Source organism: Xiphophorus hellerii, chromosome 3 (genome assembly GCF_003331165.1).
Source record: "Xiphophorus hellerii strain 12219 chromosome 3, Xiphophorus_hellerii-4.1, whole genome shotgun sequence".
Taxonomy (NCBI): domain Eukaryota; kingdom Metazoa; phylum Chordata; class Actinopteri; order Cyprinodontiformes; family Poeciliidae; genus Xiphophorus; species Xiphophorus hellerii.
The window spans coordinates 21,360,264-21,374,055 of record NC_045674.1 but is presented as its reverse complement, the minus strand read 5'-3'; the positions used below and the strand labels follow the sequence as shown (position 1 = coordinate 21,374,055).

The window sequence follows — 13,792 nt, the reverse complement described above, 5'->3', positions numbered from 1 at the left end:
GTGCTGTTCATTAGATAAACAACACACACACACACGCATACACACACACGACAGGCTTTCACAGCGAAGGATTATGCTGCTCATCCCCAGTTCAATCAGGCTATTAGTCGTGGGGGGTGATCAAGATGTTGAGCCAAATTGAGATAAGAAGGGAGGATGAGAGGACTGCAGCGATAAGAGGACTAGCCTTCTGGCAATCTCAAGATTGGACAGAAACTGTGGTGGCATGTTCAGTTTGACCAGATGTCGGGTCAGGACATTAATTCATGACCACGCTGGTATTTAATGAGGAGAAAATGGTACAATACACATGCTGACAGTGTCACTGTTCTGTGCTGCTGTGACGACTGTGCAGAATGGACCTCTCTGTGTTTCCATTTGACTATTTTCTCACGTTTCACACCATTTCACCCCCTCAATACTCATATTTTATTTCTCCTCAGATTGCTGCCATCTCTCCTTCTGCTTCTTTAATGCTCATGGTTCTCCAGGATAGCTGTGTGAACAACAATCCCCTTCTTCTGTGCTGTCCAGTTATTCTCTCTCTTTTCCATTATTGCGCCCGTCTTTCTCTCCTCCTCGCTGCTGACTCGCGTTGGACAATGCGTCCCCTGTCTCCGCCACACTGAGACAGCAGGCAAACAGAAGCAGTTCTTGTAGGGCTGATGTTGTTAATCAGGAATAATAACACAACATTCCAGTAAAGTTCTGTCATTATAATGAAAACTGTTTGCTAGACTCTTAAAAACTTTTATTATAAAAAGAAGTCATTTTGAGTGCGTATCGATGCGTCACACAGTTCATGTCTGGCTATGACGCAGCGCTCGGTGAAGTGGGTCAGTGAACATTGAGGTGGTTTTCAGACGTTCAGCTGTTGAATTTTTAATTTTGCTTAAATATGAGTGCTTTCTCCTGTTGTTCTGAGACCACAGAAGAGAGGCAACTTGTTCCTCTCTGAGTATGCTCTCCCCGATGTGTCTTTCTCACACATGAACAGCTTCAGGTGGAGGATTGAGATCTTGTTTTCTTTTTCACATTCTGCTGCACAGTTTTAATCGGCCTGCATTTTTGTTAACCTAAGAGATTCAGCATAGTTTTTCTTGTGACCTTGATTACGTCAGTCTCAAGTTTTGATGTTTTACGTCTCATGGGATCGATAAATAATCATTTTATTGATATTTTATAGAATTTACTGGAGTGTAAAAACCCCCAAATTTTAACATCTATTTATTTATTTTTTAAGTGTTGATGGAGTTATCTTTTTTTTTATTTTGTTGAATGTGCAGAAATAACCCAAAAAGTAATGAATATTGAAATTATGTCACTTGGTAATGCAGTTAAGCAATGAAAGGAAAGTCTGAACTACAAATAGTTTACACATTGCAAAGTTATTTCAAAGTAATCCCAGAGTGATGTTTAGTCATTCTAGTTTGATCAGGGATCAAAATCTGCCATATTTCCCTGAAGTGTACGTTGGCTCAAATGGGCATCAGAATAAAAAGGAATGGAAATAGGGTATAATTCAGAATGGGACATAACGTTACTTAAATTGCAAGTGAGATTTGGCGATGTTTATGATTGCCTATCTCAGTAATGCATGAAAATAAATTCATGCACATCTTTTTTAAGATTACAAAGCAAGCCAGAATGGAGAAAATGGCATTGATTGGCACTAAATGGTGGAATTGGCTACTGGGGGAACTGAGCTGACCACTCACTCTGTAGACGCTATTACACCCACAACACATTTTATAAAAGTTCTGAATATTTTTTTTCCTCGTGTGCCTTTAGTCTGCAGACGTATGTGAGCAGATTCTTCGAGTGGTGTCTCGATCCAGTCGACTAGAGGAGTTGGTGTTGGACAACGCAGGACTCAAAACGTAAGCCATACGTTTAATTAAATTTTGTTTCTGCTTTGTTTTAATTGTGGAAGAATCCTCTGCCCAAGTTTGTTGAAGCGTGAGTATTTGATTCAGGGAATAATCTGAAGTTAAAGTAAAAAGAAGTAAATTAGAGCTTATTTTTTGGCTTTGATGCAACAGTAAATTTTTGAAATGTTTTTCTATCAGATAAATTAACAAATAGATCATTTTAATTTTAATTTTGTGTGATTTTTGTACATTTCTACTTCATATCGATATTTAATCATTTTACGTTTGAGTCTTTCCGTGGATGAATGAATGTTTTGCATTTCCCAAGAGTATGTTATCAATAAATCCTTTCACAACTTGCAGAGAGTTTGCCCAGAAGCTCGCTGCTGCCCTGGCCCACAACACCAGCTCAGGACTTGCTTCCATTAATCTTGCTAACAATCCACTGGAAGACAGAGGTACAGTCAAAGTCCTGATCCACTCGCTGATTGATTCATTGCTGCTTTAAAGTTCCCTTTTATGCCTTTCATAGCCTCTACCATCATTCACTGCACTGCTCTTATGTTACATTCTTTATACTGCTTTAGCTCTCTTCATATTTAAGGTAGCGACTAGCAAGACGTAAGAAGGAATACTGAGTCCTTTTTTTTATTCTGCTTTTTATATATTCTATGCTGGAGTTATTTACCTAGAACTAATTGGAACCAAATGGTTGGTGATGAGAGAATATTCCTAGTTGACAAAATATTAAATAAAATCTAATACAAAGCACAGTGTTACATAAAGGCTACATTTGAACAAATCTCCAAGCAGCAAAACAGAAGTAAAACCTAAAACCTTATTATTTAGTTTCATAAAATCTTTCCACCATTATTTGTAATATGCACTGCTTTATTTAACTTAATTAAATAAAGCTTAATTAATGAGTAGTAAATGGTACAATAATTAATTATTTATTTAATTAAATCATATTTAACTTAATTTGGACATTTAGGTTTCTATCGGCCATCGCTTTTTAGTTTGCCTCTTAAAATGAAAACCCTCTGACAATAGTTTAATTTATTTTTTCTTAGATATTTATCTTCACTCTGTTTTCCTCAGCAACTGGCAGACTAACCACAATCATCTTTTAGCCATTTTAAAGCATCCAGGGTAATATTAGCTGGAAATGTAACAATTTTTTTCAGATTTTTTTTTTTTTTACATTCATTTAAACAGGATAATAATTCATTGAGATTAAAAATCTCAAGAACACGAATGTCCTGGGTTTAATAGCAGCAGAATTTGCAGGTAATTTGAGGTTCAAGCAGTCCATTATTTTGAATGGGTCTGAGTTTGGGTTTAAAGAAGCTAAATGTTTTAATTTGTGTTTGGAATCGCAGTTATTGTTGGAACCCGCAATTGTCAAAATTATAGCCAGTCAGCAATTTAAATGCATCAAAATGAATGTAGCTCCTGTTAAGTTAGCCCGTAAAGCACTTTGTATTTAAAAGTTAAAAGGTAATTGACACATCCTGTTACAGATATAAAATAAACATGTTTTTGTGTTTGTTTGTTTTTTTGCTTGCTGCAGGTGTTTCTGCTCTCGGTGTGCAGTTTGCTAAACTTCGTTTGGGGCTCAAGCATTTAAACTTTTCCAAAACCTCAATCTCACCCAAAGGTATGTGCAATTTTCCAGTTGCACAGCTGTGGCAATAGAGAAGACAATGTGTTGTTTGTAATGAAGCTGTGTTTTGATAGATAAAATTGTAGTGTTTTGTGATTATTTTATTTTGAATTGTTGCTGTTTTGATTTCCCTTAATACCAGATACAATTCATATCTTTCATTAGTCTGATTGCATCTCCAGCTGACTTGCTGCTGAGACTTATTACAGCACTAATAGAGTCAAGATGAAAAAGGAAGGAGACGATTTGTGTTCACAAGCTGTTTAGTAGCGTATTGTGTATTTCTATCTGCATAATGAGTGTTCCCTGGTGCGTTTAACTTTAGTTAATTAAATTAAACACCGTTTTACATAATGGGAAGTCCTTTCACTCATCAAAATGGGATGAACACACAACAGAGAGTTTAGAAAGAATGAATGTGTCTGTCATCAAACATTACATGCAGATTTCATTGCTGATGTTTCCCATCCCTGTTCTCAGTACCAGGCAGCCTGTCGGGATTCACTGCCAACATGTTCTGCTCTCAGGAAGTCGATAGAGCTATCATGTTTCCACTCTGAATGTTTGAAAGGTCCTGTGCTGCCTAAACTGTAGCCTGATTCCCTTGCCAAAGGCTCAGTCCATATTCTGTGGCCCCAGAGAATTAATAGCACATTTTAAATATCATTTTAACTATTTATTTTTCAACACGAGCTATATTCTTTTCCATCTGTCTAACTTGATCGGGAGAGTCTCGGGATTTATGACCTGACAGTCTGTCAGGACATCACTGCTGAAATTTGTCAAATCAGCTTGTCAGTCATGTGATGGTCATGGCACAAATCAGAGGCTGAACACATAGCTGCATCAGGCTGCCATAGAAACAGCTTTTATTTTTCAAATATGTAAACCACTGGGCACCTTTGAAGTGATCCAATGATGCATTATCTGCAGAGACACCTTTCTGTTTTTGGAGTTTTTAAAAGTATATAATGCAAGAAAGTGATTTTGTGTAGCAGGACATTGACTTACCTTTTGAAAACCATAAAAATTCAGAATCTTTTGTGTTAACAACCAGACCCGTCTGTCTCCAGCCTTCACCTGCTTCTCATTTCCTCTGTCATTTCCTTCAAAATGATTTCAGAAATGTCAAGTGAAGATTTGAGTGTAGTGATAAAGCCAAACACTACAGGGCTGTTTATCTGTGCGTGTTTGTGTGTTTGCCTGTGTCTGTTTGGGCTTTAGGGGTGAACAGCCTTTGCCAGTCACTGAGTGCCAACCCATCCATCGCCAGCAGCCTAGTCCATCTGGACCTCTCAGGAAACATGCTCCGAGGAGACGACATGCAGGTGAATAACCCTCCCACTCAAGCTGGATCACTAAATATAAGTGTCAAAAAGAAAACAAATATTAATACATTAGTAATACCTAGCATGTTGGAAAACGCTCAGTGACTTGTGTGACCTGCATGTAAGAAGTGCATCTGTTCTTTCTCTGGACAAGTCTACAGTAGTAACACCAGACACAAGAACAAAGTTTTGGAAAGAAGTTAGGTGCATGTTTGAGGAAAAAAAAGAGAATGGATAAAATATAGTTAACCATTTTCTCTAAAATCAAAAAAATACAACATTTTGCTTCTGTGTTATAAAAGAACACAAAGCAAATTCACTAGTATTCAATGTGATTTAATTTTGAGAAACTGGAACTGAGCATAGTACATTTGGGTGTTCTTGCTTGTGTGTATGTGACAGACATGATGCATGCTTTTAAAAGTCTTTACCAGTACAATTGGAAAAAGCATGGTATACATTTGTATTCAGCTGGCAGTCACAGCTGACAGCCCTTTGTCTCTACAACTAGAAACTGAGATTTGCTCCCATTCTTATTAGAAAATACAGAACAAGTTGGTTTAGGTTGAATTGAGAGCATATGAAGAACAGTTATCAATGTTTGCCACATATTGGTAAGTAGACTTAAATTTAGACTTCAACTAGACAATCACAACACATGAAATGTGCTTTGATCTGATTGTATGTTTAGAGTCTTTCTTCAACTGGATGGTGAATTTTCACACCAGAATAAAGTCTTTTGCAGCCTGTAAACCGTCTCATTCCACTTTATATATTCAGCTCCATCCATCTTTCCATCAACTCTAAACAATAGTGAAAAAATATCCCACAGTGGGACGATGCTTGATGGGGAGGTGTTTTTTTGTTGTGTTTTTTTTGTTGTGTTTTTTTTGGTGTAATGTACAGTGTCCGTTTTCCACCAGATAAAACATTTTAATTTGTGGCCTTTTTATTTTTGTTCCTAGCATTTCTACAACTTCCTCGGTCAACCCAACAGCCTGGCAACACTAGACCTCTCCAACACAGACTGCACACTGGATCAGGTGAGGCTGCAAGACTAACAGAAAGTAGCTAGATGAAATGTATTTGTATTGAGCAAATATTTCCATCGATCGTAACAGAATTTCATAGCAGAACTTACCCCTAAAACTTTCAGCATTTCTTTCTGTAAACTATAACGTGTTGTTAGGGTTGTAGCTACGTGGAAAATGACCTGCTGGCCAATGAATAACTTTGTAGTGGGAGGTGTAATCTAATTTTGCAAACCCATTCAATTTGTTGTTGCAGGTCACTGCACGATGAAGTGGTCTGAATAGTGTTGGTGATATATTGATGTGGGTCTGAGAGCCAGCCACGGCTTATTGATTGGTTTGAGATGTAGCCAGCTGTCATACATTCACTGAAATTATCGATTAAGCCTGAAATCATATTTTGTCGTTTCACAGTCAGATGGAAATGTGGACAAATAAAACCGTTTTACCATGAAAACTGCCCACATGTTCAAACTCGCTGTCATTTGAACACCACGTTGCAGAGACCATTGCAGTTATGTGAGGGTTTTGTTGTGTTTCAGGTTTGCTCAGCTCTGCTGCGAGGCTCAGCTCAACACCTCTCTGTTCTCAATGTGTCCAAAAGCATCTTCCCTCACAGGTAAATAAATATCAACATTTTAGTAGCTTAAACGGAACGAGGAAATTTGTATATTCCAAATGTTTTGTGAGTACTTGGGAAACGAGTGAGTTAAAATAAAAGCTGACCAGATCAATACTAGAGGAACAAAGTCTGTTATTTCCTACTTTGATAGAAATATTTGGGCCTTTTTGATAAGGATTTAAATGCCAAAATGGCTCAATGTGAGTTGGTTACAACTAGACAGTTGAAGGTCCTAGATAGAGTATCTGGAATATGTTTTAATGTGATCTCAGTCTGGAATAATCTGTATTTTATCATTCTTTGTTGTTCTGGCTGTTGTGCTGTCTTTGAGCTGGTAGAGATATCCATGGGTCCTACACAATCTTGAAATGTACGGAAATGTTTTCCATTATTATTTTACAGTTCTGGATAAGTATGGAAAATAGAAATCTTATTCCTTTCTTCCTTTTTCAAAAACAGACATTTCTAATAATGCTTTAGTATCACAGCGGTTTTCACATTTACTTTTAATAAATCAGTGATGTTTTTTTTACTTTCAGACTACATGTACACTGATTAAATATCTAACCAGACCAAACAGATTTTGGTCGTCAAACTTCAAATCCATGTTGAACTACACTTGAGGTTGTTGGTCTAAAATGTCATAAATGCCATGAATCTCATTATTTTTGCAGCTTCCTTTACAAATCACAGGTACAAACTGTATCTCATAGAATGTGAATTTAGTGTAGAATACACCAATCCTTATCTGCAAAGCCCAAGAGTTGTAGATCGTAGTAAATGGGTAATTCAGGTTAGATTGCAAAGTTTTTTAAACTTCAGTAAAGTTTTAAATTTTGTGATTAAAAAAGTGTTTGAAGCCTGGATGGGGTTTTTTTCTGTATAGAACTGTATACTGAGAATTTTCTGCTGTTTTTGCTGCTTTTTCTACTTCCAACGTCTACTGTATATCACAGTGAGCATGTTGGTGTATGACACCTGCTGGCTACCAAGGGAAATTACATCATACATGCAAGGGAAAGTGCCCATGTTGTATGGGGTTTGTGCTTTTGCCAACCTGGAATGTTTCTACGTGTTTTTCTCTCTGTGTCCTCGTATTTTGCAACTCTCATTTATTAAAATTCTCATGGTATAACTGTTTGTGGAGCTCAGACAGATGTTTTTTGTAAAAGACAAATTAAATACACTCTGGGTCACGGGTGTCTTCTACATGAAAAGAACATCGAAATATTGATGCTGGTTTAAATTGTAGGTCATACTGATTTTATTGCGTTTGTTTTCTTTTGGGTTGCACAGGAAAGGCAAAGAGGTGCCTCCATCATTTAAGCATTTCTTCAGCAGCGCCACGTCTCTCAGCTCCATCAATGTGTCGGGAACCAAGCTGCCGCCAGAGGCTCTCAAGTGAGACAGAAATTCATTCACGAGTTCATATTCATTCCCTTACGTCTCAGCTGAAATTCTTTAAGATGATTCTCAAAATAGCAATTTCTACTTTTATCAGCATCCCTGGTAATGACCTACACCTTTTTATTCATCTTTTATTAAAATGGCATTTTCACTCTAGAATAAATACATGTGTAACTCAACCTTTGTTTAGTTTTTAGGTGAATTGTGTGTACCACACTAATTGGTACCTCTACCGTTAAACTTTTTGCAATTCTCTTTTGTAATTAAGCACTTCTTGTGTGTTAACATGACAAAAGATTGGATCTGAAACTCCATACTGAACTGATTTTTTTTAATCAATGGGTGTTTTTTTATTATTATACAACAACTTTTTAAAAAAAAATCCTGGTTCATAAACACTAATATTAAGTTGACGCTGTAAATATTTCCCTTGTTCTGTATATTAAAGTTATTGCATTTTACATTCACCATGTAAACTTTGAACAGAGCACTTCTACTCGGCCTGGCCAGTAATCCCAGTTTGAAGGATGTCTCACTGGATCTCAGCTGCTGTGAGGTAAGACCGTTTTAAGACCCAGCGCACAATCACTCTCATATTCTACATGAATTAATTACCTGTTTATTTGCTCAGTTTGTGTCAATAAAAACCAGTCTAAATGATGGGTGCACTAACACGTCCATATGAGGAGAGCTTTTTAGATCCATTTGAGAATATTGGTGCTCAATCACATAATTAAACCTGACTAGTTGATGTAAACTTTGTTGGATGAATCAGAACACTCAACCATTGGAACCAAGGTTTGTATTTTTTATTGCACTCTCCTCTTTTTGATTGCTTCTGTTAGCTTAAGTTTTGTGATTCCAGTTTTCATCAATTTCGAAGTATTTCTCATCCAATGCGATGGAGCTTTTAGGATGCACTTGAAAACCACTTGACAGGCCAGTGGCAGTGCCAAGAGGCAGCATAATGGACTCGTTGGCATACAGCAGGGAGTGGGTGATGGAGGAGGCGGGAAAGAGAGGAGGGGGGTCCAGTTTCCCTCTGTTTCATCACAGGATGCACTAAGGCTTGCTGCCATCTCCTCTCTCCCTTGTTTGAACAGAGACAGATTGCTGCAGAACATAATGACTAAAGATAGCTCATGAATACAAATTATACAGGATGTCTTCTTCTAAAAATCTTCTCCAACTGAATCTTCGGGGTGAAATGATGCCTTTTCAAAGCCTGTAATGAACCGTTAGACAGAGGCGGCCCTGAGCTGCTCTGAGTGAGCAAAACGGTGTGAAAAATCCAGCCTTTCTGCTACTCCCTGCTGAGCATGTTTTGCATGCCAGTGTGTTTGTCTTTGATGAGTTTTGTATTTGAACACAAGAATGATCATTAAGCATCTGTGGGTTTCGTTGCTGGTAATTGCTGGCTTGGCTTTGACATGCTGTTTTCTCCTCCTAATGCTTCTGTAAGCTTGGGCATTGTGTAAGTATCTATGCGCTCAATCTTATTTATGAATGTCTCATTCTTCCCTCTTTTTTTGCACGTCTGCTTCAGCACTTTCTTCTCCTGCTGATCATAATTTATTTTTTTACATCTTAGACAAAAGCACCTATATGAATAAACCAGGGAGATCACAACTTTGTAGCAAATTTCCCATATCTGGATTTTGTAAAACTAGGACTTGCCCCTATCAGTTTTATTCTGACTTCTCTAGTAACTGTAATTTAGAAAAAAAACATTCAAAAGGTTTTTCCTAGTTTTTATATGTTGAATAATCATTGCAAAACAGTGTGTGAGAGAGGTATTTAATAAAAAGTTGCCATAAAGGTGTTTCCATTTTAGAACAAATGTGTGTAGGATCTGATACACACAGCTAACATATCTGTGCATGTTCTCTGAATATCTGCCAAAGTCATGCTCTCTTTCCCCTTGTTGCATGTTGACTGGCCCACAGACATGTCTTAATATCATAAATAACTGTTCACTTTTACATGCAGTGTTTTCCATCTCTGACCTTGCACTTTTACGCCTCACTGGAACTGAGCAGTTTTGTTGTTAATCCTACATCGTACTGGTTAAGTATGATGTGTGCACTGACCATAAAACGGTCAGATGTTTTAGTTCCTGACACGTCACAAGTCGACTATCTCCAATCTCACCATTTAATTTTTTTTTGCACATTTTTATGTTTTATGTGTTATTGAAATGTGTACAAACATTTACTCTTTAGTGAACTTATAAAACTTTGCAATATATGTTATAAGTCTCCTAATAACACATTAACTCTCCCTGCCTTTTTTTGTTTTTCTTTTCAGCTTCGTTCGGGTGGTTCACAGATCCTTGAAGGTTGTATTGCAGAGATCCCAAACATCTCCAGTCTGGATCTTTCAGATAATGGTGCGATGGCAACGCCTATGCTTGTGTACTTCTGAGTCAAAAATCACCAAAGATGTTTGAAAAACATCAATAAAAATGTAATAATCTCTCTGTTTAGGCTTGGACTCGGAGCTGTCCACTCTTCTTGTTTGGTTAGCCAAGAACCGCTCCATCAAACACCTGTCCTTGGGAAAGAACTTCAACAACATCAAGTCCAAGTAAGCATGCAGGAGGAGGGGTGGGAAATATGGATTTTGATGGTGGAGGTATGACTGGTTAGGATTAAAATAAACTTGACATAAAAATTTGATCTGATTATTTTTTCTCTCTGACATTCAACAGTGAAGGGACAAATGGTCTTTAAAAACATACTAAGCACAGTGACAGCGAGATTTATTTGCTGCAGCTTTAGCAGCAAAAAAGCAAATAAATCTACAACATGTTTACTACAACATGAATTATTAATTATTACAAGTTCATTTTTCTTGTCACCTAACATAACCCAACAAGACTTGCTGCACTGCTTGAAATGAAGCGTGGTTCTGCAAAGGAGGCTACATTTCAGATTTTTGTTTTTAAAAATAATTATTAGTGCACTTTACAATTATGTGCTAAATTATGTGGGAGTTTTCACATAAAATACACAGAAATTTTGTGTTGTAACATGACGAAATGTAGAAAAAGCTCCAACTTTTGTTAAAACTGCTGCATTGCACTGCCTGTAAAAGAAAAAAAAATCCCCAATTTTTTTCCTCCCTCTTGTCTTGTTTGTATTAGAAACCTTGCTCCAGTATTGGATGGCCTGGTTCACATGATTCAAGAAGAGGAGTTAGTAAGTATTTAATTTCTCCACCCTCTTCTCTGTGAGTCATGAGTGTAGCTTTGTGCACCGATCGATAATGCTGAAGTGAAGCCATAAAAGCACAGGTTTTGTGTTGCGAGTGTGTAACCTGCCATGTCAAGGAACTGTTACGCTTGATGAGCCCTTCTCCCTATGGAGACTTAAAGAATTAGTCTAACCTTTCACAGTCCCTCTATCCATCTGCTTTGTCTTATCTAACCCTGTAATGAGAGCTGTAACAGGTTTTACTCTGGTGTCTGCTCTTCTTTCTCTGCCCCCGTGATGGATTGATGGTCCTTCTGTGCAATGAGTTCAATTTCTCTCTTGGTGCTTATGCAGCGAGGGTGCAGGTGCATCATTAGTGTTGGGGGGGGGTATTTTACTGGTATTTTAGCTGGCTAAACTACACAGAAACTAAAATGGATGGAAGGTGAATTAAGATGGTTAACGGAAAGATGTTCAGTGTGTGAACAGCAAGGAAATGTGGATTTTTTTTAATAAAGAATAATTATAGCAATGACCAAATAAGAGAGCACTTATTTCTTTTTTTGTATGTGCAAGTTGCACTTTTTTGTTACTGCATTGTACAAGCAGTTAACAACCAGATCTGACATTAAAGTGATTGCTTGTTGAGATAAAATGCTTGTGTGGCTTTTGGAAAATTATACAGTTAAATACATTGTTGCACACATAGTTATTGTTTTATTTCAGTGGTATGTTTTTGCATGTGCAGATGCTGCCTGTAGCTGATGCACATTATTGTCAGTAACACAAAGTCCTGCGCCGACATGAACTGAATGGCCACATGGAGAGGAAGAAGCCGTTACTCCAAAACTAACATAAAAAGACAGATTACAGTGTACAAATGCACTTGAGGGACAATTGCTTTATTTGGGGGGTTACATTTGAGCCCATAGCAGTATTTTTGTTGTTGTGTTGCTCACTTTTGTATTTTCTTTTTTTTTTACTCTTGAGAAAACTCCAATTTGTACCATTAACTTTAAAATATAAACATTTTCCATTGCTACAATGTTTTTTAAAAGGGAATTATTGTAGAGCCAACACCTCAGTGAGTATTAATCTGCATTGCCATGCTGACTTTATAGGTATTGCCAGTCTGTCATGTGAGTGCAGTTCTCATTCTCTTAATATGATCTAGTGCTGCAAAATATTAGGAAACCTTGAGATATTACAGGTGAAAATTCCTACGTATAAAAGGACAGTGAAAGTCTATCTAAAGGGCCAAAACAAATTTTTTATTTGGCACTTGTGATATTTTAGCCTACTTCCTACTGCCTATTCTTTCCCAAGCAGCTTTTTCAGACAGAGATACTGTGATTTGATTCATTGTTCTCTGTCTTCCCCTCCTCCTATCGTTCCATCCCCTCTACCCCAGCCCCTCACCTCTCTGTCTTTAGCAGACTCCAGACTCAAAAGTGACCTGACCATCGTCCTCAATGCCCTCGGCAGCAACTCCACGCTCACCAGGCTGGACATCAGCGGCAACGCTATGGGGGACATGGGAGCCAAGATGCTGGCGAAGGCATTGCAAATCAACTCGAAACTCAGGTGACTCCCAGGGTGTTCAGGAACAAAAGACCATCCCACATGTCTGTCAGCTTTGGACTCATCAAAATATTCCTTCTACATGCAGTGACCAATCAGCTAGCTTCCCATTAAAATTTTATTGTTTAAGGGGTTATTGATAAGCACAACAAAACAGTATGACAGACTTAAATACATTGGTAACAACCTCGGAATGTTACAGTGACTAAAAGATACAAGTGAATCACAACTCAAGTTTTAGTTGAATTATGCTTATGTAGCATGCACTTTAGATAACTTCCATGCTTCAAAATCCATATTTCCATTATTTTTTGTGATAATAGAGTTGTCTGTTTTTGTTTTTGTTTTGTTTTTGCACAGGACTGTAATCTGGGATAAAAACAACACCAGCCCTCAGGGCCTTCAGGATGTAGCAACCGCTCTGGAGAAGTAAGTAGTACTGTAAAATCTTTTTATGCACCAATCATGACAGCTTAACGTTTTCACTGACAGATTTACTCATGACTACAATTAGCAATGTTCATCTTGACATAAAGCTATTCTAGATCTACATATTTAAGAATTAACCTATTTGACATGGTTACACTGAGCCTGTGCCTACATGTTATGAGTAAAAACGTGTATTTAAAAAAATGCACAGCAAGTGAAAAGATGAACATCACTCAGCTTTTCTACCTCTTACCCAAGTTAAAATATCTGTGTTAGCTGTTACAGCAGTGATTTCTTCTACATTCATGCTGAGCAGAAAGAAAAATAGAGAAACTTATAGACAGGAAGGAGGGAAAATAAAGGAAGGCAGGGGAGAAAAAGGCAAAGTCTCAACAGGGAACTGTCAGATGACAAAATACAACCTATGAGGGAAAAGGGAAACACAGCAGAGTAAGAAAAACATCAGGACTGAACAGATCAGATATCGGCTTTTTGATGCTTCTGTTTAAATGTTGAATCTTCCCAAGCGGCTGCATTTATTTCTGGGACAAGTATCTGAGCTCTTGGTGGCTGTTCAGATGCAAGCATGTCCTCTCTTTGCAGCTCTGATTCTCCCAGCAGTGTGTCGCCCCATTTCCCCTTTGAGTTGCTGGGTTGCATTAT

The 13,792-nt window shown here is 37.7% G+C and overlaps 1 protein-coding gene across 4 annotated transcripts in view; it reads left to right on the top strand.

Annotated features, from left to right (window-relative positions):
* LOC116717368 (F-actin-uncapping protein LRRC16A) overlaps positions 1 to 13,792 on the top strand; it is a 53,535-nt gene that overhangs the window by 27,979 nt on the left and 11,764 nt on the right. For 2 of the 4 annotated variants that reach the window (XM_032558704.1, XM_032558701.1), the window contains exons 10-23: positions 1,792 to 1,880; positions 2,235 to 2,329; positions 3,445 to 3,531; positions 4,762 to 4,865; positions 5,831 to 5,908; positions 6,439 to 6,515; positions 7,815 to 7,919; positions 8,412 to 8,481; positions 9,388 to 9,399; positions 10,233 to 10,314; positions 10,412 to 10,511; positions 11,071 to 11,125; positions 12,531 to 12,703; positions 13,061 to 13,129. In XM_032558704.1, the coding sequence (XP_032414595.1) occupies positions 1,792 to 1,880; positions 2,235 to 2,329; positions 3,445 to 3,531; positions 4,762 to 4,865; positions 5,831 to 5,908; positions 6,439 to 6,515; positions 7,815 to 7,919; positions 8,412 to 8,481; positions 9,388 to 9,399; positions 10,233 to 10,314; positions 10,412 to 10,511; positions 11,071 to 11,125; positions 12,531 to 12,703; positions 13,061 to 13,129 (1,196 nt within the window). The remainder of the gene's footprint in view (positions 1 to 1,791; positions 1,881 to 2,234; positions 2,330 to 3,444; positions 3,532 to 4,761; positions 4,866 to 5,830; positions 5,909 to 6,438; positions 6,516 to 7,814; positions 7,920 to 8,411; positions 8,482 to 9,387; positions 9,400 to 10,232; positions 10,315 to 10,411; positions 10,512 to 11,070; positions 11,126 to 12,530; positions 12,704 to 13,060; positions 13,130 to 13,792) is intronic. The other 2 variants (XM_032558705.1, XM_032558703.1) reach the window with 1 other exon arrangement.